This window comes from Prinia subflava, chromosome 2 (assembly GCF_021018805.1).
Source record: "Prinia subflava isolate CZ2003 ecotype Zambia chromosome 2, Cam_Psub_1.2, whole genome shotgun sequence".
NCBI classification, from domain to species: Eukaryota; Metazoa; Chordata; class Aves; order Passeriformes; family Cisticolidae; genus Prinia; species Prinia subflava.
The window spans coordinates 35,205,430-35,231,638 of NC_086248.1; the positions used below are offsets into that span (position 1 = coordinate 35,205,430).

Sequence of the window (26,209 nt, forward strand, 5' to 3'; positions counted from 1 at the left end):
ATCTGCACATCTCATCATCACAAGCCTCCTTAATACTGAAACGAGGCCTTTGAATTTAAAACATCAGTTATTGAAACTTTCAGGAGATTCAGCACAAGCAACCACCAATTAACGGAGAACAACTTTCATTCTTAAGTGTTATCTCTAGTGCCAAATAGCCAGCTAACTTTTCCTATTACCTATGTTCAGATGTCATGGAGGAATCTAGTTAAGTTGGCCAATACAATGGAAAAAAAAGGCTGTGGATTCATTAATGTAATAATACATGCCCTCTCCCCCTCTGTATTAGTATAGTGTATACATATGTAATACAGTATAGTATTTGTATTAGGTATAGTAAAATAAAATTAAACTATCTTTTAAAAAATTTTTATTTCACAGATGTTAAGAACTGTCATGTATTTTTGACATTCTACATAACCTGGTACATAGAACCAGCGCCTCGGACATCGACCAAGTAAATCCAATCAAGATCTTTAAATTAATTAATTATCTGTATTAATAACTGCCACCACACACAGGATTTTAATTCATTGCAGCCACTGAATTCTGGACAAACCCATATGGGATTAAAATATTAGAATTTTAGATTTTGTTTTACAGGAGGGTCTGATTGTAAGACATCCTACACTGTCTTTGGCTGTGCTAACTGTGAAAATGGAAATATAATCTACCAGGTGAGAAATGACAGTGACTGTTACACTGCAAAGAGCTTTTCACAGACTTAATTCCATGGGTTTTACTCCTAACTACTCCCTGAAATTGTTAGTATCTATTCTACATGGTACTTTAACTTGAAAAGTGCTTTAATTTCACTGCTATTCCAATATGATAAACCAGGATGTATCTATTTGTTGTTATGGTATGTAGAAAATCAAGACAGACGTATAGAAATCTGTTGTCAGAATATGTATGTTATCTGTATGACCATCCAGAAATCAGGAATTTATACTATACAACAGCTTTTCTTTTTTTGTTAGACTTCCAACACAGACGACCTTTATGTAATGTAGTAATGTATTATAAATACATAAATGTGAGAGAGGGAGAGGGAATTCCTGCTGTCTCTTCCATGCTGTCCAAATTAAGTTGACAGAATTGGAACTTGTAACAGTTATCATCGGCCACATACATTAAATATTAGGTAAAAAACCTCAGTTACAGAGGCATGTAACTGATAACAACCACAGTTAATAATCAAGTTGTCAGAATACCCTCAACGTGACTTCTTTACACTCCAGAAACCCTTGACACTGCCCACCTCTTACCTTAACAGTTTTCATAGAACATTATTTGTCCTGTCTGTCTGCAAAAAGCTATGATTTTTCTGTACAGCTCAAAGAAGTGATTCAAACCAAAAATTACACAGATGTCACTTCTTCCTACCTTTCCACCCTATTTTCTAGAAACTGCAATTTTCTTGTCTTGCAATAAGGGAAATGTTTCAACACCCTACCTGCATGCACATTCCACTGGGATTTCATACCTACTTCTTGATCTGATTTTTTAACCAGCAGTACCTATGCAGTACACACAGAGTACCCACAGCAAAGCACATCAAAAGTATGGGGAACAAAACTCATCTCTTTGCATGTAATTACTTTCAAGTGGAACTAATCTAGAATAAGAAAGAGAAGGCAGAACATAATATATGGAATAACATCTGGAATAATTCCAGGAGAAATTCCTTGATTTTTCCCCACTTTCTTGGCAGTGACTGTACACAATTCTGCAGAGGGAAATTCCAAAGCAACAGGCAAACTACTTGCAAGACAGGACCTCTGTTTCATGGAAATAATCACTGAGGCACCACTTCTGGAAGACACACTATCTCATATTGTAAATCAGCATATACACTGAGGGCATTTAAATTCTTCTAAAATGTAAACCAGATATATTTTCAGTAATGCTATGGATGCTGTTTGAGGATATGCTACAACAGCCTCCAAACAAAATTTATTTTGTAGCCAGAGATGTATTTCAAAAACTTCAGGCAGAAATGGCCTGTAATTTGCCCCTTTCTGTTTTTAAAAGCAAAGCACCAAAGAGGTGACCTGCATGTTTTCATATTTTAACTAGATTTAAGAAGTGTATGACAGGATACTTCTAACCCCTGACATGAATAATCTGGGGGAAGCAACCAGAAGGCAGATTTAAAGGTCTAGGTGAAACCACATAGCCATCTTCAACAGAAGCTGAAGTGTGTTGAAGGTCACCCTACATGGAGTACTTTGTAGGAAAGGAATGCAGTTTAGGCTAGCTGCCTCATTCCATGCCTCTTTGTTAAGAAACAGAAGCTTGCCAGCACCACTACATGACAGCATTACACCAAAGCTTCAGTCCTGGATCTACAAAAACTATCAAAACCACATAAAAGATGAATGGAGACATAATAAAGAAGACAATCATGCCATTTTTGAAGAACAGGAGCAGGGAAGAAAGGTATGTGCCAGCAATACCAATCCCACAGTAGGCTGTGAAACAGGAGGGTGCTGTCAGGTGTAACTCTAGTGAAAGCTGAGAAGGTGAAATGAATCGCTGCTACTCCTCTAGAAGAGGACAAGCACTGGCATTTTCCACAGTACTGTGGATCTTATTTCATACCAAGAAAGCAAGTCTATCCAAATTGAAGCCTGTCTCACTGAAGTTTTCCTTATTTTGGCTAGATCTTAAAAGAAATTCAGTTGCGCTAGTACACAACTGTAGGAGCCATCCAACATGAAGTGAAACACAAGAAACTTTGAGACCTCAAGGTTTATCAGCTCAGCTCAAGCCCACAGTGGAAGACCACCTATCCCCACCATAGGAGACACTCTTCTTCTCCACAGACCATAAGGAGCCTGAAGGTGGTCTCTAAGTATATGGTCCAAGCTCAGAAACAAGGCTTCTGATGCTACATTTCTCAATGGAGTTGGGGGAACAGAAAACACATTTGATCTACGAGAAGTGGCAAACCCGCCTTGTCACAGTAAGAGGAGATCCCCATCTAATTACCAGGCTGGTTTAACACAGGGAACACTGTACCTATCCCTGTAACATCCCTGAAATCCAAGAAGACACAGCTTGGCACCACTAAAATGATATTGCAATACACAGGCAATTAAACCACCAGTTTATTTTCATATAATCTTACTCTCACTGCATTTTTTCCCCTCCCTCTTCTCAAATGTTGAGGTCTAAATCACATTTTAAAGTCTGTAATGTAAAATACTTAAAGAGAAGAGATACCTTGTATTATAGTGTTTGCATCTTTACTATGTAATTTGTTCATTTAAAAACAAAAAAGTAGAGCTAAGAAATTAGTCAAATTAATATCTGGCAATAACAGAATTCTTACAGTTTAGTATTTTGATGCTTTTAATTAAAAACCAAAGAAAACCAGTTAAAGTTCTACCATACCTACCTGTTAAACTTTGAATTGCGGGTTGGCGACTCTGCTCCTCTTAAAAGGTGTCTGAAGTACTGTAGCAGACAAATAAGGTATCAAAGAAAACACTGGATTAACTGAGGTAAAGGCTACAGTGCACCAACATCGCAAAATTCAGGAAACAGAACTGAAGGAAAAGCCAAACTGACCATAAACTAGCAGTTAGAATTTTAATCTGGAAAAGGACAGACCATAAAATAATCAATACATGAGACTAGGACTGCTTACTTAACCTTACATAATCATGAGATTAAAACCACAAAGCAGAAATGAAAATTAAATTAAGCACCAAAATCCACGTCTTCTCCTTTGACATTGAAGCATTTGAAGCATTATAGCTATCATGGGAGAGAAGACCATCAAAACCATTTCTGAGAAAAGTTCTTTTTATTAATGCCAAGTACCCGCTCCCAGGATAAATCAATACATTTTGCCTCAAATAAGTGCAAGAAGCTTAACACACAACCTGACTTACACACACAAATTTAAAAAAGGAACATGAATTCAGACTCACCCCGTGACTAAAGTGTGTCCTACTAGAAGACCCTAGGCAGATAAGGTCAACCCAATGCCAGGAATTCTTAAGGTGGCATTTAGAACCCAATCACACAACAATCTTAAATACCTTGTAAATTGCTTTGAGTGATCTTCTTGAAAACAAACACCACACTTTTAAGTGCTGGAATGTATAATGCTGAAAAACCTAAATATGACTTTTTTTCTTTAAATGCCATTATATTTTTAAAAGTAAATAGAGAGATTGTGTTCTACATCTATCAGGCATATTACTTTTGCACCAAATTTGCAATTATGAGAGAAGGGGTGGAGTGGACTTTGCAACAGCTGTGATATACATAAATTGTTACATCAAAAATGAAGTTTTTCTTTTATTCTGTGACGACATGCTGGACTAGAATGAATTTTATTTTCCTACTGAGAATGGTCCAGCTCTAGAACTTCAACTGAACTGGAAAATGAAGCCAAATTATTCAGCTCCACGTAGACCTGACTGTCATAAATAGCGTATCCTAAAAATGTATAATCTCATTTTTAAGACTACTCTTCAGATCTTTAACAGTTACCTCATCACTGTGACAGAACATAGGAGTAAAAACCTTCTCGAGCAGAGAAAGGACGCGCTCATAAGCTTCAAAAAGACACCGCATCGTCTGAAGTTTCACAACATCCACATATGGACCTTCAGCAACTATTCAAAAAAATATGAGTAGAGAGAGATATACATGCAGACATATAAAGTTCATGTTTTATTCTGGTCAGAGTTTGGGATTATTTTGCAAGCTCCTCTAAGTTTTACAAATAAAAAATAGAAATAAATGGACAAAACACGGATTAAGCACAATATAGCACAGGAATAATTTTTAAAAACGACAAAAAGAAGTTTGATGATATTCAGCAAAATTTGTTTTCACTTTATTACAGAATGCTGTTTAAATTCCAATGTACATTATTCCTTTCAAATTTCAACTTACTTGTTTGAATCTCTTTCACAATGAAAGGCTCAAATCTAATCTTGTCAATGCTTTCATCCAAACAGTAAGTTTTGTAAATTTTCTGTACTTCCTCATGAAGAGACATCTTTTCAGTATCTGATAGTTCTGGTCTCAAAATTCGGTCATTGAATTCCTCTGAGAAGTAAAGGAAAGAAAAAAGCATTTCTTGATCAGCTTGGCAAACAAATAACATCTTGAAGCACTCATCAACTCACTTTACAGTAGGTAAGTAGTTTGCAAAACTTCAAAATTAAAAGAAACATAAGACATCTCAAAATCCTAGGTAATAAGGAGGCTGCCTTCTTATTAACTATAATTCAGATTTGTTCATAAAGTTATTACTAAAAATATATTGCAATTAAAATAAATTATTTCTCATCACAGTAAGGATAAATCCATGAGTTTGTTCCTGGCATATGAATGATTTTTTTCTTCCTAAATTACCCAAATGCAAATTGTATTTTTCCATTAGAATGATTTCCATATCATCGAGTAACATCAGCACACGTTTGTAATCTTACCCACAGTCAGGCAGAACTGCAGCACATGGACAGCCCCTTCCTGTTTCAGGAAGTTCATAAACCGAAATAAAAGGTCTTGTTGATCTCTGATCTCCTTTAGCTCCAGTTTCAGTACCTGAGTAGGTTAAAAACGCAGTCAGCCAACTTTCAAACTTTCACTGAGTACATAAATAGTGCAAAGAGTTGTAGAACAAAATCAGCAGGTAAAGTAAAACACTTATTCAAAAGAGGAAAGGAAGTACATGTTGCCTTTGCTTACAGATGGTTTTTTATTTCTTGGCTCTGCAAACTTCTGAAGGAATGGAACCAATGAAGAAGTAGGCTCAGTTGCTATCTCAGGCTGCAGAAAAAAAATGACAACTGGGTAAGAAAGCTTCTTTCATGGGTGATCAAAATGCCACTGTTTTAAACTACGTCAGTACTCACTGGACTATCATCAATGAAGATCAGCAGTAAATGGTTGACAGTATCCTGCGAGAAACACAACACAACAAATAAAATTAATAATAAAGAAACTCAATAATAGATTAAAGTAATATCAATACTGTATTACACCCAAGCTTAAACCTGAGTATATTAATACTTTTAAAAAAGGAAAACCTGGGAATACACATTTGAGAATTGACCTTCAACGGTCTCCTCAAGTTTTTACAAGTCAGAGAATTTCTGAAGAGACCTGCACAGAAATATTGTTTACCCAGTGGAAGAAAGCCCTCCAAAGTATTTTGACTCTAAGTGCAGATCTAATGAACTACTAATACTTCCAAAGTACAGTACTTTCTGTTTGCAACCAGGCAATGCCTGCAAAAGCACTGCAATTTTGCCTATTAAAATACATGCACATATAAAAACAAGGATGGCAGTGTGGCACCTTCAGAAATGCCCCTTGATTTGCAGAATGAAAGGGAAAAAATTATTTCAATACAGCTGCCAAAAAGGCTGGTTTATTCAGACTGCTATAAAGATCCATAGAGTTCAAGTCATCAAGCCCTTCCTAAATGTAGCAATAGTGACTTGAAGATGTTTACACTAGCACAGCATTCTCCCGTTTGACAGGAGCTGTTGTCCTTCACTGAAAAACACATTCTTAAGAGATCACACCAATACTGCTATTTTAGTCAGTTCAGTGAGTTAATTTGTACGAAGAAACAAAACAAATAGCCACAAGATTTCCTTTTCTATCTTATTTCTTTAGTCAAAATGCGCAGCAAGTAAGTTATTGTGCATCATTTGTTTTACCACAACATACTTAGTAGGTAAACCGTAATTTTGAATAAATTAGATTATTCTTGTGCTCCAAAGTCTTACAGGGTCAGCTAAGAAATCCATTGAGGGAAGGAAAACAGAACCAGGGAGAATCTCTCTAATGAGAAGGGCCAGGGATCTGAAAAGAAAATAAAAGAAAGAAAATAAAAATCCAAAGCAATATTAGATTACATAAATTTCTAAGTGAAGTTTCCAATGCTGTCATATACTACTGGGAAATATTTTAGGATTTAATAATTTAATAAGCATGCTATTTTAACAAATACCAAAAAAATCATAAAAAGGGGTATGTAGGAAGATGACTTTGAAGTTCATTCTTCCAGTTTTCAAAATTATTGTACTATATAGTATGCACACACTTAAAAACAATACAATTCTAAATAATTTATATACCTGCACTCCGTTGACTTTGGGGGCAAAATATAAGGAAAAAGAAGTTCAGTAAGTTTTCTTAAGTAATGAAGTTCATCTCTTCGGCTTCTCAAAGCAACATGCAGTTCTGGTCCATATTCTTCTAAAGCAGCTTGCTGCAAAAATTCTGCACTTTTTACTGAAACAAAAAAAAGGATTACAGACTTGCTTCATCTTATTTGTACTGGTAAACAAAAGGCAGTTGGTTTTCATTTGAGCTAAAAAGTTAATGCTTTTAGCACATATATAACTGCCAAAGGGATAAAACGTTGAAACTTTGCAAAAGAACCTTGGCTTACACTTTGAAGCATGGCTATGTAAAAAAATACCTCATAAGAATTCCTTCACCAAACAATTGCAGTTTGCATGGTATCCAGAATGGTTTCTCATTTATCATTGTATATAAATATCTAGAAAATAACATAAACTTATATTTATATATTCAATTTATATACATATATAAACTAAATATAAAAACTCAGCATCTGGACTCTCAAAAAAATTGCATCATGCAAATTCTACCTCTAACTGCCTTTTTCCTGACCTTCTTCATGATCTCCCATTTTTTTGGCCTAAAATACAATTTGAAATCAACATAAACTTTTACTCAATCCTGTAGTATCAATTTCTTGCTTCAAACACTTGAAAACAAACGTGAAGGAACATACATTTTAAACACAGGGTAAATCAAGCCAAAACCTGCATGAGGATCTGCAAGAGTACTGCCTCTTAAATTAGAGCGGAATTGAAAGAATAATTAGAAGCAACAACGTTATATTTCTTCAGATCATTTCAAAGGCAAGAACTGAGCTGATTTAAATCACACCTAGCTGAACTAGCAGTGTGACACAGCCTCACGCCAACACCACCACCAGGCACAGTGAGGTAGTAACATATTCCTCAGTTACCTTCACAATTAAAGCTTTTTCCCAGCATATGAGAGAAGCCTGCTGGCTTGGCCTTCACAACCAAAACCCGGGAGGGGTATCAGCTCACAGAGGGGATGCAGGAATATGTATCACCTCATAATCTGCCTAGCTAGTGTCACTAAAAGCAGAGAGAAGGAATGCACCCTCTAGCAAGGAATCATGGAGGTGTCTGCACAAACAGGATTTACTAAAAGAGGTAAGGGTAACAAGAGCAGAAGAAAAGGAAATGCCCCCTAAACACAATTATTTTAAAAAGGATTAAGGAAATAAGGAGAAAAGGCTAGGCTCAACTAGCAACCAAAGCAAGGTCTGAAAGCTGCCTCTGAACCATGTATTGTGGTGGCTGTTTTAGCAATGTTTACTAGAAAGTGCTACTAAAAGTAATTTTCAGCTGCTACTTCACATATCTGCCCTTAGGAAACAAGTCTTTTCCTTTAAAACACTGAGAAAGAAATGGCTATATTTTCAGTGCTGTTCATTTCTTTACTGCTAAAGAAAAGTGTTTCCAACTCCTTGGTAGAAATCAAAGGAAACCTGAAATTTGGCATAAACAGCGCTGCAAGATTATCTACTATCTTGAAATTGCTGTTGTGCCATGAAAGACATCCAATGTGATTACACTATGTCTCATTATTCATCTTAATCATTGACACTACTCACAGGACCAATGGCACGTATTTATGGATATCAAGCAGACGTTTGGAGGGAAAGAAGAAAAGTTCATGACTCCAGTTAAAGTAAACATCTACACTTAAAAGTTGAATGAAACCACATTTAGTAGATACGGCACTGTGGAACACAGCCAGTGAAAAAAATAACCATAACAACAGCAAGTGTTTCCAAATATTTCTTCAATGTGCAGTTTAAATATAATTTATACAAAAGGTTTGTGAAGATACCTTGGATAATAAATATGCTTCTGCTCAAAGTCTCTCCACAGCTTACAAACATGAACCTAACTTTTCAACATATTACAACTTCACTAATGCAGATTTGAAATCATTCTGTCTGCAAGAGTTACGACATACAGTGCACAGATGTACAAATCCTTTCACCTATAACTGCTCATCTGGAATATAAAGGAAAAACTTCAAGAAGCATTCCTAAATGATCTTGATTGCTCTGAACAAAACCCATATTCCTGTTCAACTCTGTACAGAGATGGAAATTTAGTATTTTATCATGAGGGAATAAAAATCAAAACAGAGAATACAAATATGTACTGTAACTTTTTCCCTCTTTGCCTTGGTAACCATCAGAAGAAAAATGCAAAAAGACCTCATTTTTTAAAAGAAGATGCCATAAGGATAAAAAGACAAAGCAATATAATCTCAAACATGCATAAAAGAATATTTATACTCGGCCTTTGAAACTGACAACATATTATGTCTTGACATTACCTTTTTGCCTGGCCTTGGCTATTACTTCAATGTGTTTCATTGCTGCCTTGAGCATCTTCTTTGTTACAACCGTTGGAATGTCCACCTAAAGAATAATTTCAAAATCAAACCCAAACTGTTCTATTTTCTGTCCCCCAAAATTTATTTCAGACAGCCATCAAACATAGTAATTTGCTTATATGTTCTCATTTGAACCATAAAATGAACTATTAAGAAACAATCCAAAATTCTCTAGGTGAGCTAACAGTATCCTCATTCTGCCAAGGTATATAAAAACATGTAGAACTAAATGCCATAAACAACACTTACACATTTACTGTCAATTCATTCCCATTATGATTTTTCATTGCAATAAATATAGCGAGGCAGTGTGACCTCCGAGTCACAGTATACAAAGCCCAGTTCTGTGGGAAGATTTGACCACCAACAAAAGGATCAAGTATGCTCTGCTTCTGATACGTGTGACCCTTAAAAACACTGCAATCGTGTCCACAAGGACTAAAACCAAAGAGAAACCTTCCTACACATAGGCAGAAAAATGTCACCCCTCAGGTGATGGCAGAACCAAAAGAGAATTTGAGTTACAGACTCAAAAGACCATTAGTACCAAAACCAAAACCATGCAATCATAAGCCAAATAAAAAACATGTATGATTTCATCAAGGACTGTATTAGGGTCCTGCATTTCCATTTTCTTTGGTGACTACAGAAATGGAAGGAGGACAATTCAGGCACAAATGACCTGAGGATGTCTTAGCACTGCTCCAAGCAAGCTCTGACCATGGAACTCAGGGATGTATTCAAGCTGGTGCTGAAAACCTCCTGAGTTGAACTCAGTCACCTCCTCCAGTCTAAATCAACTTGGAGGCCCTTTGGTGAACCTGCTCCACTTTCTTGTAAATAGGAGCCCAAAACTGGATTAGTATCCTAGATGCGATCCAAAGAGCATCCAGTACAGCAGATAATCACTTTCCTTGATTTTCTCTGCTCCTGTCACTACAGCCCAGGATGCTGTGGGTGTTTTAAGCTGCCACTGATAGCACATATTCAGCTCACAGCCTACTATGGGGCCAGGTCCTTTGCAGCAAGCAGAGCTTCTCCCTGAAGCCACTCAGCCTGTACAGTTTCAAGGGATTCTTTAGCAACTGCAGCAGTTTTCACAGAAACTCATCAAAAAAAGTGGTTTACACTTTGCATACTCTTTATTTTAAACAAGAGACATCTCAGAGATGCAAAAACATACACCTGCAAATGCTCAAAATCTAAGAATTCTGAACAAGTTTCTTTCCTAATGGAGGAATCACTCCTCGATACAACATCTTGCCAGATAAGGAAAGAGATAATGCAATTGCAAAGGCCACCAGAGCTGACAGAAAAGTTGATTTTTTTACTCAGTTGTACAAGGAGAATACTACATATTCCTGCACACTCTCCTATAATATTTGAGGTGCACAGCTATGACCTGACCTGGCCAGCCCTGACAAGCCAGTACAATTGATTGGAGGTGCCTGAAAGCAAGGTCAGCTCCTATTTACAAAAAGAACAAGCTTCTGCTTATCAATGGAAAACCCAGTATCCTGTGCCTCACATTCCAACAGTAATTTCTAGAAATTAAGGGTTTCCTATGGCATATAAGGATAGGGCAGTGCTTCTCCCTGCAGAGGTAACTCAAAGAGCAAAGCCAAGGAAATTGTCATCAACACTGCAGCAGACACTGTGAACTTTGGTCAAAAACTTCAGTCAGATGCAGGGTTATCTATACCACGGTGTACAAAGGCATGATATAACCCTTCCCTTTCCCTTCAAAACCCATAACCGATCCAGAAATGGCCACAGCAAGGAAAATCCAGATTTGAAGCATACATTTAAGAGCTGACTGGCCTGAAGTGCTTGTAACTTCATTCAACAACCCTGCTTTGACAGGCAGCTTTAAACAGAATACAAAAGCATTCTTTTCATTACAGCAATTTGTAATTTTAAATCTCAATTCAAAAGTTGAATATTCTTTGGCAAAAAAATTATAAAGATATAATCTAAACAAATGAAAAAATAGCCTGTGTTTTCTTACACAATTCTTCCTCAATTTAAACATTTTATCTCTATTACCTAAAACTATTGCTTTCAAGCATTTAATAATAAATCCAAAACAGAGTACAGCTGCTTGGCAAAGGTATACAACTATTTTATTTTTCAACTGATGATGATGAATTTCTCCTCAACATATGCATTTCTGTGATGAACTTTATTTTGTGGGTCTCCTGACAGTGCTTAATACTGGCACGTCTTGAGTGTTTGCTGCACACATTGAACTGAGAGATAGAGAACTGAAGATACTACATTTAAATCCTCCCTGTCAAAGGCAGACATGGTAAATTAACACTCTACTTCAAGATGCTGTAACTCACTTGAGATATCCCAATTAATGCCTTATTACATGATCAATACAGGAGACATGGTCATTTACTGAGTCAATGATGGATCCATGAACGATGTAACTAACACCAGCATGTATAACAACTCTAAACTTTAAGACCTTGGTCTAGATTTCACTTTGAAGCTTTACTCCACTTTCACACCTCCATACAATGTCTGTGCTACGTGGACATTTCCTAATCTTCCCTCATGTTCACTTTAAAAAGTAACATGCCTGATTTAGAGTAAACAAGAAAGTCATCTGGATTTGATATGTAAGAAGGAGATAATCAAGCTGCTAATAAGTCATGACAGGGTACATGTACAACTTGTAGCTCAGAAAATATTGCTGTTACTAAGGAGGGAGGGAAAAGACACAGATTTATGGTAGTGGCTCCAACAAAGAGGCCAGCACTGACTAATTCTGGAAATTGAGTTAGCAAGCCTTTCTGCTTAGAACAGCCAGAAAGTTAGAAACAGTTCCTGTGAAAGAGGCTTGAAGCACTTCACCAGGAAAGAGCTGTGCTGTTAAAAAGCACACACAAAAAAGTATGCGCTGATAGATTAAACACAGCAAATAAAAACTTTTAAACTTTAGCACTCAAAATGCTTCTGAAAACTGCATTAGTAAGAACCACATCTGTTTTAATTCTTACAGTAACCTGGTTACCCAATGATAATCTATGTTTTATAGACAATGTAAGGGCCTTGTTTGCATTTTAATAGGACAAGCAAGCAGAAGCTATAACACAGCTCACCATTTCCTAATAGGTCTTTTCCAGTAATTCTCAAAATGGTTTCCACTTGGATTAAGTCACTAAAAGACGGCTAAAAGATCATGAGTTTTTAATAATGCCTCCCACTGATGTAAAAAATGTATCCATTTGCAAGAACTGCGGCAATGTTTGAGTCACAAGGGACCTTTCACAGATGACCTATTCCAATCCCCTGCCATGGCAGAGACATCTTTCACTAGAATAGGTTGCTCAAGGCCATATCCCACACAATGAGGAACATTTCCAATGATGAATCTTCAGAGATGGTTTACAACTAGGAAGGGGATAAGCTCCAGAAGGATGGGGTAGATACCACAAAGAAGTAACTTAGATGGTTAGAAACAATCTACACTGTAAGGCTGACTTTGGAATCACAATTAAAAAAAAAACTATTAAGAACTCATTAGAGATGGGTATCAATTACTTCTGATGGAAAACCAACACTAACACCTTTGAGTCACTTACCTTGTGAATTCTCCGAACTAAGACAGATGCAAAAAACCGTAGCATCCCTCTCAGTTCATCCACCGAGGACTCATCATCAGTAATATTTCTGCAGTGTTTCAAAGCAGGGCATATGAGAAAACAGAATAATATACGTTTCTATTAATCCAACCACAATACATTTGGCACTGTTAAAAGCATGAGAATAAGAACATTCAACAGTGATGCTTCAGCTGGAATGAACTGAAATGAAAGCTACCAGAGGGTCAGCAGTCTTGTGTCTGAGGCAAATACACAGCATTTCCACAATGTCTGTGCACACAACGGCTTAAGAAAAATGTCAGGAAATTGCAATGATATACCAATTCTTGCTCTCATATACTACCTGCATGATTTTGACTGAGTAAAATCTAACCTTGTTTCTACATATCGAAACACATCCTAACTCAATGGTATAAAGGAAACTGAAATTATTTAAAGTGGCTTCTGCTTGGAAACAATAAGAATTTAAATAGATTTCCAAATCGCTATGTCAAAATATCATCTAAACTTTTAATCTGGCTTGCCAGTTTCCATCTGCTGCAATAAAATATATTTGGTGAAAACTCAAGGTAAAAATAATTAAATGTGATTCCGAAAGAAAAATACCTAACTCTGTGACTTTTTTTGAAAAGTGAATGAGAACTAAGTCTTAGTTGAAGAAACTGCAACTAAACTGAGTGGAAAAAGAGATCATGATGCCAGGATTCCACAAAATGCAAGCAAAAACCAAAAACCTACCAGTTATTAATATGAACTGAATAATGACAAAACAAAGGAAGTTGCATCCAGTTTTACCTAATGATCATATGCAAGCGTCATCATACTTTTTGATGATAAATGACTGTAGTAAGTAGGAATATTACTTGCATTTTAAAAGAATACTACAAGCAAGACCGGGACATTTAAAAATAATAAAAAAAACTATGCATAAAACACTTTGCATTATTCAGCATCCAACTTTTACAGCAAATTTAGCCTGGGCTATAGACCATTCAAAGGCATGCTGATGATGAACAATCAGGTACAGATACTAGAGATATCAGTGACCTGAGAGTCAAAGTATATAACTAATTGCATGAAAAAAACACTGCAGAGAAAGCAGCCTGGCACAAGAAACACAACCAGCCTCCAACAGCTAATCACATGCAGATAAGAACAATGTAGGGGAAAGTTTGGTTTAAGATCAGCAACTGACATTTTATAATCAATATGGTTAGAAAATACCCACACTGTCAAAGGATTGGCAAACAAACTGTATTACGGTATTGCTAGCACTTGACAGACAACAAGATACATGAAGTAATTTGGACCAAGAAGTTGTTATTTTATTGACACTTGGATAACCAGTATCTTGGCTAGCTCTACTTGGACACGACTTTATGCCACATATTCTCACAATAGATTTGCAAAGACATTCTTTTAATCACCAGCAGACTGAAGACTGGTGAAAAAAACATCATGAACCTGTAAAATGTCAAATCTCCAGTGACACAGGGGAAAGTCCAAATAACCCTCTTGGAAACATTTTAAAAGCTGGCTGAACTTTAGGAATATTAATTGTAAACAGTTACAGAGAAAAATGTCTCAAGAGTGATACACCCAACTCCTATCGCACGCAAAGTCTTACGGGATCCACTGATAAATGAAAATCATATACAAATAACAAAGTGATATTTTTCCTCTGTGTGTCAATTATTCTTACAAAACTTGGCTAACTCCTTTCAAAAAGAGGTAGAAAGTAAGTCGCAAGCTAATAAAAATGTAAAGCTATGGTTTGTAACTCAACAAAAATTCTGAGTTTTTCTTGCATTACTTGCATTTAAAATAGAAGCAGCTCCATATGTGAAAACATTGTGTTTAGTCACCATCAAAGAAAAATGTTTTCACAGCAATGCATTACAAAAATGTGGTAATTACTGAATTCTGTCCTAATCTGAGAGAATTGGGGTTGCAGAACCATCAGTGACCAAAAATATTTAATAAGCACAGAGTGACTCATTCAAACTTTAAACTCTATTTAAAATGAGGTTAGTATAAGCAAGATATTATATAGTTTTGCAGTGCAGCATAAGCAATAGACTCAGATCTGTGTTTTACAGCTCTACAAACTTGGGATTACTTACAACTATGCTCTATTCTTCTCATACAGTTATACAGTAGGAAAAAAAATCATAGTATAACCAGCATAAATACTTTGAAAAATAAAAAACAAAAATGCACATAGGTATATGACCTGTTTCAGTAGAGTTCACTGGATTTCAAGCACTAATCCTTATTCCTCCAAAGTGGTCCAAATTTAGGACCTGATTAAATTTAACCTGCTAATAAAATATTAGAAATTCTTACATAATTAATTAATGAAACAAACATAAGCCTGCTTTTATCTGCTTATAGCACTTTTATTCCTAAGCAAAAAATCCATGATTTTATCTTGCAGCACACCCTGTAAATATTACACTTCCCTGGCTTCTGAGAGAGATACTTCCTGGTAACACTAATGTCCAAGACAGCATCAGCTGGCACAGCACATAAAACAAAACAAAACAAAAAAATTAACAAAAGAGGTAGCTTCTGCACAAAATCCATTCATGTGAAAGGCAAAGCAGCTAGCAAAAGGAATTATACCCAAATTTTTGTTTGCAAATGAACATAGCCAACTGTTTTACCAGCCTATCTGCCAAACATGAATTGCCTGCTAGTGCTTACCCAGCCACACTGCTAAATAAGGACAGCGTGGATGCAAAGACTCTGGGAAGAATTAACCTGAGTGAGGTTTATTTGCTCAGAAAACAAACATGTCCTGAATGCAAGAATCCTCTCTCCCAGGTAATGTGAGCTTTGCCAACAGTACAGGTACAGCTAGAGTAGGGAAAGTCAGAACTGACATGCTCTACAAGCCAGCTTTCAAACTATGGCACACAGACACAGGTCAGGTCTCCCTGCACAACCCCTGCTGGAAACACCTGAACGTCGAGACTAAATAGGATCACATCTGACATTATTACTGTTAAACTGAAACCAGCAAGCCTTTCAGGACCACGTTGTTTCCTGTGGAATTGCTTGGACATCACTGCACTCATTGTAGGTCACTGAACCCTCAGTATTTCAAGTTCGCTGAAAGCTTCTAAAATTTGATCAGCACAGTGTGAATTTACAGAACTAGTTCAAAATCTGGAGAGGCAGCCATGCAGAACTTAAGACAGGGCAGGAACACCTATACTGCTCACCAGAGGGCAAGATAGAGCAGAAGGTAGGCTGGTTGGCTTCATACCAAGTATATTTTACACCACATTTCTAATTGTATATTATATATATAGTGAATTATTATCCCCAGCAGATGATGTATTCCAGACTTTGCTGCCTTGGGTGTCAGAGAGGTAATTGGTGGAAGCCAAGTTTCCTTTTCAGTCCATAACAAGGACACTGAAGACACCTTCTACCAGCCAAGAAAAAACTCTTTTTCCAATCACACAATACAATTGGTTGCCTTACATTTGTTACTTTATCAAGAACTCAATAGAACATGCTCTAGTTTTCTGCATTTGAAAGTTTAAAACCTTAAGGTTTCCAGCTTGTATTCACAACACATGGTGCTAAAGCTCCCTCTGCTGTTTGCATCAGCAGTGAAGTTTTACACTTCAGCATATTCAACAAAGTTAGAGGTGAGACATGCAGGTATTGGCCACAATCAAACACTCAAGAGTCAAAGAAGTCTGAACAGTAGATTTTAGACCCCAAAGACAAAAAAAAAAAAATCCAAATGACACAGAGTAAAAAAAAAAAAAAAAAAAAAAAAAAAAAAAAAAAAAAAAAAAAAAAAAAAAAAAAAAAAATTCTCAGGATAAATTGAACATTTCCACCCAATGAAAATGTCAAATTCAGAATTAAGGCAAGATGTTGTTTTAACACATGAATGCCAGCATTATCAGTTAGAAATATTTTAATATCTTCTTACAAAGTACTGCAAAGCACTAATTAATAGGTAAAAGTACAAGGAAGAAAACCCAAAAGAAAAAAAAAAAAAACACACAAAAAATAATCAGCCATAGTCTTTTCTATGTTCACTATTTTAAAGTTATTTACACAGTTCTATTCTGTTCAGTGCAAGATAATCACTGACATTCTTGAAAGTCAGAAAATTATGATATTATCTCCAATAACTTTGCCCTGTGTATTCGAAATACCTTTTCTTTAAAACCCTGCAAAGTTATTTATCTATTTTTAAAGCAATCTGATAGATCAGTATGCTTCTAATCTGGATGTAAATTTCAGAGACAGTGACGGGTTGAATTTTTATACAGGTTTTCATCAATCTCTATTTACTTCTAAGTAAGAGTTATCACAAAATGAACATATAAAAATAGACAATCTAAAAGTGTTTTTAGGATGAAATCCAAATTTCAGAACCACCTCTATTATAACTAAACTATTAATAGATCTGTTCTACTCTGCTAGGAGACAATAAAACAATGATTCGTAGCACTCAAAAGTATGCCTTATCTCACACTAAGGAAACAGAAATGTTTATTTTCAGGTGACAAGTTCTTAAACAGGTTGACAAATATTTGTGATATTAAAAATAGTAACTTCTTGGTAAAGCTCATACCTGTACCATGGATAAATAAAGTTTTCTAGCACCAACTCAAGCACCTGTGCAGAACAAAGAGAATCATGTTACAAAATAAACAAGCTACAACAAATCCCTGTTAGAAGAGTTAATATCACAAACACCTTCCAAAACTCACAGGACATAACTCATATTTCATAAAACATAAAAATGTGTAAGTTGTGATCCTGTTGCTAGATCAACCATCTTGCATCATAATCAGTACTCTGGGCAAGTAACAACAAAGTGATAGTTTCACCAGATATCAGCAAGAAACATCTGCCACAAGTACTATCAGTAACATGAAGCACAGTGCCGTGGCCACTGCCAGGCAAATACTATAAAAATGTAATCTTACCTTAAACAGCCTATCCCTAATTTTTTAGATCAGGCCCTGTTCTTTTCTGATGTAGCATGGAGTGTCCCACAGGCAGTTACACAGTACACACACATCCATCCTTTTTTACCCAAACCTCCACCTTCAACGTGGGACAGTCAGTCCTGCATGCTCACAGATTTCAAAGAAAGCAAAGGAAGTCATAAAAAGCAATTCCTATGAAAACTATCCTTAACAAGGAAAGAGAGAGAAGCATGAAGTTTTCTTAAGATTCCTCCTCCTTCACTAGAATCCCAAGCTATCACCCATACTACCTTCTCCCACTGCACCTATCCCTCAATCTGAATCAGTGTTTTAGAGATCAGTTTGTCCCCAACACCATCAGTGCTGATGAGGGGAGTAAGAGAGAATACATGTATTGCTATGTGAGGCTGCTCTGCTGCTTCTGTAGAGGGAAAGGTTTTTCAAAGCCACTGTGCACAAAGAAAAATGTGAAGTCTGTTTGAAGCAAAGCCGAATATAACAGCTGATATACAAGTGTCATTCAAGAGAATAAGTGTTACTCTTCTTAAAAGATTTGCTGCTGCATTCATTCACACAGTATGCACTGCGAGAATTCAAGACTAACTGAATTTATAGTATCTTTGGGGCACTACATAATCCTCTCATGATTATAAAAGCACACTCAATAAAAACACACACATGGCCTTTTGAATTCTTCTCAACTCTTCAGGCCTATGCAGCTCATGAATACTTTTTTCTGTCTTCACTAGTAAGAATATCACCTTCCCAGACTTGATAAGATACTTTCTTTTCCAGTTGTTCCACTTCAGTGATTTTCTTCCCCTCTCTCGGAGGAGATGTTTTGCAGCTTGGGCTAACTTTAGATGTCTGTGTTATGGACAACACAAAGTCATCAATGTCTTTTCTCCTACCCTTATGTGCTACAGCAGTAATAGATCTTGAAACTGTAATACCATCACGTGTTAGTGATGGATGGGTAAGCAAAATGTTGTATCATGTTGTCCTGTGTCATTCCCACCCCCCAATCTTGTATTTCCATTTATAAGCAGGGTGGAAGGGTGAGGGAAATGACAACAAATGCTTCAGTTCCCACTCTAGAGAAGATTAAGAAATCTCAGAGAACCTTCTATGGAAGTTCATCTTCAGACAATAGAAAGGAGATCACATCCAGCTCCAGTTAGCAATCACAGGTCATTTGCCTTATGAGCAGTCTATTAGACTACTCAAACCAATTTTGCCTGCTGCCTTCCATAGCACTGCCACGTGAGCTACCCATTTACTCCAAAGAAATCTCAGGAAAGGAATTGTGGCATTATTTTTGTTCATGTGGAGTTTCTAACAAAATAAACCTCTTTCAAGGCTCAAAGTGCACTCTTCAGAAGAACTGCCTTACAAAAAGCTTGCAAAAAATCTGTCTATCAAAGGAGCCCTTTTCTTTCTTCCTCCACTTCTGCTCTGTGCCTTTCTATCAGGAGCAACAGCAGTAGAGCATCTTCTGTTTGGAGTGGAAAGTGCACTTGCACAGCTTTCAAGCATGGGACACTGTATTCAAAAGGAATACAATGAACTCCTCCTGAAACAGCTTTCTTCATTTATGACTACTACTTTTGAACTGAGAGCCTGTCTATCAAGCTTTCCATGAATGTGCCACTACAAAGTCAGTTCATCAGATGCTAACATAACTTACTGGCTCTCCCTTCCCCTACAGTCCTATACAGAGGTCTCTGAACGCACTAGAAGGATTATTTCCAACAGTGAGAGATCTGATCCTTACTGCTGCCTAAGCAAAACACACATGGTTCTGAGATTCATCTTCTCGCTGTTATTAAACAAGCAAGAAAAGTTAAAAAAAGTGCAAGACTTGATGACTCTTCTCACTCAAAAGTGGAAGACAGTCTCCTTCAGATTCATCCCGTGTTGTAGTAACTGAGTGCCAGCTAAATCCTTTTGCAGACTTGCTAGTGTTGCTCTTCCACAGCCATGCTGTACTAGCAAGCTTTATGGTACTGCTTCCACAGAGCACTCCAGACAATCCCACTAGACAAAGACACAGCAACAGCATCAGAGACAGATGACTAACTCAAAGTGCATTTTTCACTGGAGTCCACTTATCACTGGTCAAGATATCAGAAGGCAAGACACATTCTCCTAGGACTCAGGTTATCTATGTGGCCCTAAATGTGTGGACACAGAAAGCAGCCTCTACTTGCACATTTATTAAACATATGGCATGGCAGAGGCAGTTAAGTATGATGCTCCATTCCACCAAGGTGCTGTACAGAAGTTAAAGCAGAGCTACTGTGTGAAATCACCCCTACTGCAAAAATAGAAGCACTCAAGAAGTAATAAGCCATTGACTGTCACTAACTGGATTTCAAGGCATACAGTCCATAGTGTTTTGCCTTGAACTCTTATCAGCATTCCAAACTGTGTCAGTGTGATTCTGCTGGACAGAAAAAAATCTGCCACATCATCCACTGCACTTTCACACAGCACGGGGGAAGCAGAACATGTGCACCCACTTCCATTCTAGCAACAAGAAAAATATTATTCAGGCTCAATTGCCCACACTTCACACAAGCCAATAAAGTAGATGGGACACCTCAAAAAATGACAGCTAATGATAAGCCATTTCCTTGTCTCTAAAGTATTATTCTCCAGTTTTAAATATAAATGATGAGTCATTTCATTTAAAGCCTACCTATTTTTTCAAGCTTTTTCAAAACGACTGCTTTTACTATGCATGAGTAGCCTTGAATTGGAAAGAGATTACAAGGGTAAAACCAAATGCAGCAGGCAGCAATATAAGCAGCAGTTGAATTAAAAAAAAAAAAAAAAAAGAGAGAAATTATTTTATAGCATGCACAGCAACACTGCAAGCTAGTTAGTCTCTGCTGCTGAGACAAGCTTTTTGGAGACTGCCACACAACTGACCCCAATTGTCAGGAGGAGGAACTGTAGAGACAAGCGCTGACTGAGTCAGTAGCAGGTTAGAACTACCAGGCCCCATTAGAAAAGAATGCAGCAAGGATTTGATACATAAACCAAAATAACAATTATAAAGCCTTAAAAGACAGTACAACCTGACAGCTGAGGCCACTTCCTGACAGCAGAACAAGCCATTCCAATAAGAAAGCATACAGTCCACTGTGTTACTACAAGAGTCCAGGATTTGCAAAGAGCACTTTTAGGCAATAACTGATTTCTTGTCACACATTTGTCTATTTCTTGCTTTTAGAAAACATAAAACAGATTCTGGTCCCATAATTGAGTCAAGAACCTGAGAAGACTTAAAAAAAAAAAAAACTGAGATCAAAAGACAGCAGCACCTTGATCCAGTGAGACTTTTTTCCCACAATGCCGATCAAGAGTAGCTGAGCAGCTTTCCCCAGATTTGACTTGCAATCATCCCTCACATAGCAAAAATGAGATTGCAGAGAAAAAAATGAATTCATTAACAGAACAACAAGATTAAATTCTCCATTATACAATCTGTAGCACCTGGATTATACACAATGTAAAACTGACCAACAAATATCGTGTCCGAATTCAAAAAGAAATAAAACACTGAAGAAACAAACACAATGCAAAACGGATTAGAAACTGGAAACAAAATTATACTTAGGTCACTGCATTATTTTTGTGCAGGATACATCCCAAATTATGAAATATTGATGGATGCATGGTTGAGACAGTTTAGCATTCAACTACAACAACAAACATAAATGCGGGGAGGAATGTCCAGGCACAGGTTTTGTTATTCTTCTAAACCATGCACAACAGCTGAACAGACTAAAACATGGCTGCAAAAGACTAAGAATTTGCAAAGTGAGACACATTATCATCACAATCCAAGAAAAAAAATCCATACTTGTGAGGAAAACTTGGATTTCTTCTGATTTGAGTATGTATTAAATTATGCTGAAAGCACTTGAAAACACAAGCTTGAAGGCTACACACCTGGTTCAAATTAGAAACATTTGGAAAAGAGAATATTGCCAAAATTCCTCAAGCTGCAAAAAAGAACTAGAAAAATTAAAAGATAATAAAAAAATTACAAAATTATCCCATGTATTTGAAGAAACTGCTTGTTAGAAACAGGCTGCACTCCGCACTCCTTTGGAATCTAATTAACCTTAATTCAGTTCACATTGTATCAGCTTCTCTCTAATGTATGACTAACCCACAAAAGAAAATAAGAGCAGTCTCTCCTTCCAACCTGAAGCAGGCTATCCAATTCCAGGCCAGCATTACATGCTGCATCCTCAGAGCAAATGCTTAACAGGAATATGGTGTGGACAGAACCCCTTGCTACCCTTTTAACCAGTAGAGAAGAGCTGCAATGAGGAACCATGCAATAAGATTTCTCATCTCAAATAGTATCTGTCCAACACAGGTGAAAAAGGTGGCTCAGACTACTTGTTTGGGTCCATTGAGGAGGGTGACCCTGGCTTGCTGCCTTGGGAAAGTCCAGGAATCAGGCCTGGTTCTTCCCTCTAGTTAAGCACACAAAGGAGGTAAAAGAATGAGAAGTATGGGCATGGATAAACAGAAGCCATGTCTGCAGTGCTAAATAAAGCAGGGCCTGGACATGCCACTGAAGTGAAAAGTAACAGCAAAGAAAAGGGCACTATTTTGGTAAAAGCAGAACTACAGCAATCACATACAGAATGCCAAGAAGATAGCTATAGTATCTACTCATACCGCTTATGAACAGGTACTACAAAGAACCTTTGCAGCATCAAATTCTCATTCAAGCCAAACAAGAAAATTTCCTGTTCTTCAGCATTTACAACATCCTTGGGTAGACTGCCACAGCTATTTGATACCCTAAAAATATTAAATTCATAGAAGCATTTATTTTACATTCTATTATTAAAGCAATAATCTATTGAAATTCTATTCACTAATATTGTCATTTTAATACACTTAAACTTGTTTTAAAATATAGATTAAGTAACTTTAAAAGAATAATTGTTTACTTCTGAAATTACAGAAGGAGTCACTTCGTTCAACTAGAGGAAGTCAACAAGCAGTTACCTGTTCTTTTTTAAAAAACATTCCTCAACTGTCCATGCCTTCCTTAAGGTTATCATTCTCCTCCCACACCTGCTGTGGGCCATGCTTGGGACAACATCTCACAGAGCTGAAGTGTGAGCTTATACCACAGACACACACGGCTTTGACTTCATGCACCATGATGTTAATTGCAAGAACCAACACACAAAAATCCTCTCACTTCTGCCATGCCAGTTGTTCATCCTCCTACCACTGAACTCCAAAGGTGGAATTCTAAATAAATGGATATTAATCTACAGATGTGGTTGTGTATTTTCCTAGCTTCAAAAAACATAAAGCTTATCTGTCTTGCTCCCAATAAATTTCCAATCAAGGAAATAAATAAAAAACCAAGCCCAAAGGAAAACCGCTCTTTAAACAGCTCTTTTTTAAAGAGATTAAAACAAAACAAAATTCCTGATTTACAGTCTTACGAAAAAATATATATATGCTATTCTTCTTTGAGTACATTCAGCATTTTCTTTTTTTAGACAGATTTTGTTACAGCTTTGACTGATGATTTTAAATAGATTCATGGAATGGTTTGGGTTGGAAGGGGCCTTACAGATCATCTAGTTCCAACCCCCTGCCATGGGCAGGGACATCTTCCACTTGGCCAGATTGCTCCATCCCACCTGGCCTTAAACACTTCCAGGGACAGGGCAACCAAAAGTTCTCTAGGCAATCTGTTCCAGTGCCTCACCACACTCACAGTAAAGAATTTCTTCTTAATATCTAATCTAAACCTACTCTATCAATCTGAATCCATTCCCCCTGGTCTTCCCCCATGCTCTTGTAACAGCCTCTTTCCATCTTTCTTGTAGGCTCCCCATCATCAAATTATCATCTTCACTACAGAACTTTTGTAGTTGGAACAAATCATCTTTTACCTTCAACTCCAAGAAACGAAATCCTTAACTTTTTAAGACTCAGACATGTTCAATTGTAACTGTTCTTTCCATTATTCTTCCCAATTTACACAGTCATTTCTTCTATGTTCTAAGTGCACTGCTACACAAGCAGTCCATGTTTAAAAGCAGGCAACCCTGGCTCCCTGCTCCCAGCAAACACTTTTTTGATTTGACTTTTACTTGAACAAGTTAAAATGCCTGTAAGATAGATCTGAACCACCTACTGAACCAGAAGCAAAACGTTTCAAAGACACATAATAAAAACCCACAGAATTTTAATGTACTAAAAAAACGATGCACCAATTACCTCCGAAAGTGATGCATCAACCTTGGAAGGCACTTCCAGATCCAGCCATGGCTGATAGTTCTCCAGAAGCAAAGTAGGTCTGTAGGAGAGCATGGAGAAGTTTATGTAACAGTGTGCAATTGACAGCTTCCTACTGTGATGTGTAAAATGGCAGCAGTACTAAGCTTACCAGCGCCACGTATGTAATTTACCTGTGCCTCTTGCATTTGACCTTGCCACATACAGCACAACTGTGACCACGGGGAAACAGCTCCGGCAATTCCAACTGCTAAGAAATTTGGACAAGTTTACATTCTCCAAAATGATGACTCTACGAATATACCGACACATTTGTGAATTTCCTCTTAGAGCACTCAGTTACAGAGAACTGAATGAAGACAAACTTGTTCTTCCAGCAGGAAAACAAGGTAACAAGGCATGCTATAAAAAACAACTGAACCGAAAAGAAAAATTGCTTCTGCTGAAACAAAGTGAGAGGACACAGATATCCTTTCACATCTCCACTCGTCTCCCTGTACATTATTCAGTCTAGTAACACACCAGATGCTTTCTCTGCCTTACTTATAGCCTTGAACTATTGTAACTATACCTTTTTAGCCCTGTGAAATTCTACATTGAATTGTTTTAAGTTAGAAAGGAGCAATTTGCTTTGCGAGTATTATTCTCTTTGGAGTGCAGTATTGCTCAGAGAATTTTGATTACAGTGAGCAAAGAAGACTCATCACTGGCTTGCCAAAAGGAGGGCACCTTTAGAAAAGCAAAAGCCCCATTAAAGGAGCAAGAAAAACAGAGTTTCTCCAGTCTGCCTGCTACTTAAATGCTCAAAGCGTACAAGGAGGGAAGCAGGAAACAACATCCAACACTCCAACAAGAAGCCTTGCTGGCATACGTGGATTTGATGGGACTATGCAGAAACTAGTGAAGAATCCAAAGTCTCAGTCATCACCTATTTGCCACAAAACACCTCTCTGTAGGAGCGTATGAGCTGTACTGACGTACAATATTTCTGAAAGCAGCTAGGATTAGAAAGAACTGCTACTCCATGTAAACTCTTATCATATTTAAAGAAAGCACAAGACTCTTTCACAGACATATTTACCTTGGGTTTATATTTTATTGTGAACAGAATATTGGGCAGGAGGGAGTCCGGTCCCAAGGAACAGTAGAAGGTGACGATCCCAGCCACGAACGACCAGAAGATCATCAAAACATGCAGGTACCTTACAGACACACGGGAAGGAAAAGCCGCTGCGTGAGAAGGCGCAGCGCCGCCCGCGCCCGGCTCCCCCGCCCGCCCCAAGCAGGAGGATTACCGGTTGAGGAGGAGGGTGGCGGTGCCCAGCCCCAGGAGGAGGCAGCAGGAGAACGGGTACTGCCGGCAGATCTCCCGCAGCCCCTCGGCGCCCCGCAGCCGCCGCAGCAGCCGCCGCCCGGCCGCCCGCACGCCCCCCATGGCGGCGCTGCCCGCCCGGCCGGGCCGGAGGCAGCGCCGCTTCCGCTGCGGCGCGCGCTGATGGCGGCGCGCAGGGACGGGCCCGCGTCACGGGGAGGGGCGGCCGGGCGGGCAGGGCCGCGGGGAGGGGCGGCCGGGCGGGCAGGGCCGAGGGGAGGGGCGGCCGCGAACAGCGGGCCTGCAGCTGTGCCGTGTCACGGAGCGTGCCGAGCACTGCAAATAGAAGATCTCTGACGACAGCAGGCTTACCTACTTACAAATACTTGGGTTCTGAACAAGGGGTTCCCAGCGCCAAGCGGCTACAAAAGTGCTACGTCTGATTAAGCGCTCTATATTTGGATGATGACTGAACTAAATCATTCGGGGACTGGGAC

The 26,209-nt window shown here is 37.9% G+C and overlaps 1 protein-coding gene across 4 annotated transcripts in view; it reads right to left on the minus strand.

The window, feature by feature from the left end:
• The window catches only part of SNX14 (sorting nexin 14), a 45,936-nt gene extending 20,025 nt beyond the window's left edge, over positions 1–25,911 (minus strand). For 2 of the 4 annotated variants that reach the window (XM_063389591.1, XM_063389589.1), the window contains exons 1-15: positions 25,696–25,911; positions 25,482–25,602; positions 24,574–24,647; positions 24,383–24,461; positions 17,746–17,789; positions 13,119–13,206; positions 9,466–9,550; positions 7,119–7,275; positions 6,768–6,843; positions 5,886–5,930; positions 5,719–5,799; positions 5,460–5,574; positions 4,918–5,073; positions 4,510–4,634; positions 3,404–3,462 (exon numbers count right to left, since the gene is read on the minus strand). In XM_063389591.1, coding sequence (XP_063245661.1) covers positions 3,404–3,462; positions 4,510–4,634; positions 4,918–5,073; positions 5,460–5,574; positions 5,719–5,799; positions 5,886–5,930; positions 6,768–6,843; positions 7,119–7,275; positions 9,466–9,550; positions 13,119–13,206; positions 17,746–17,789; positions 24,383–24,461; positions 24,574–24,647; positions 25,482–25,602; positions 25,696–25,835 — 1,445 coding nt within the window. In that variant the 5' untranslated portion in view covers positions 25,836–25,911. Of the gene's footprint in view, positions 1–3,403; positions 3,463–4,509; positions 4,635–4,917; positions 5,074–5,459; positions 5,575–5,718; positions 5,800–5,885; positions 5,931–6,767; positions 6,844–7,118; positions 7,276–9,465; positions 9,551–13,118; positions 13,207–17,745; positions 17,790–24,382; positions 24,462–24,573; positions 24,651–25,481; positions 25,603–25,695 lie in introns of all 4 variants that reach the window. The other 2 variants (XM_063389588.1, XM_063389590.1) reach the window with 2 other exon arrangements.
• Between the last annotated feature and the right edge of the window lie 298 nt (positions 25,912–26,209).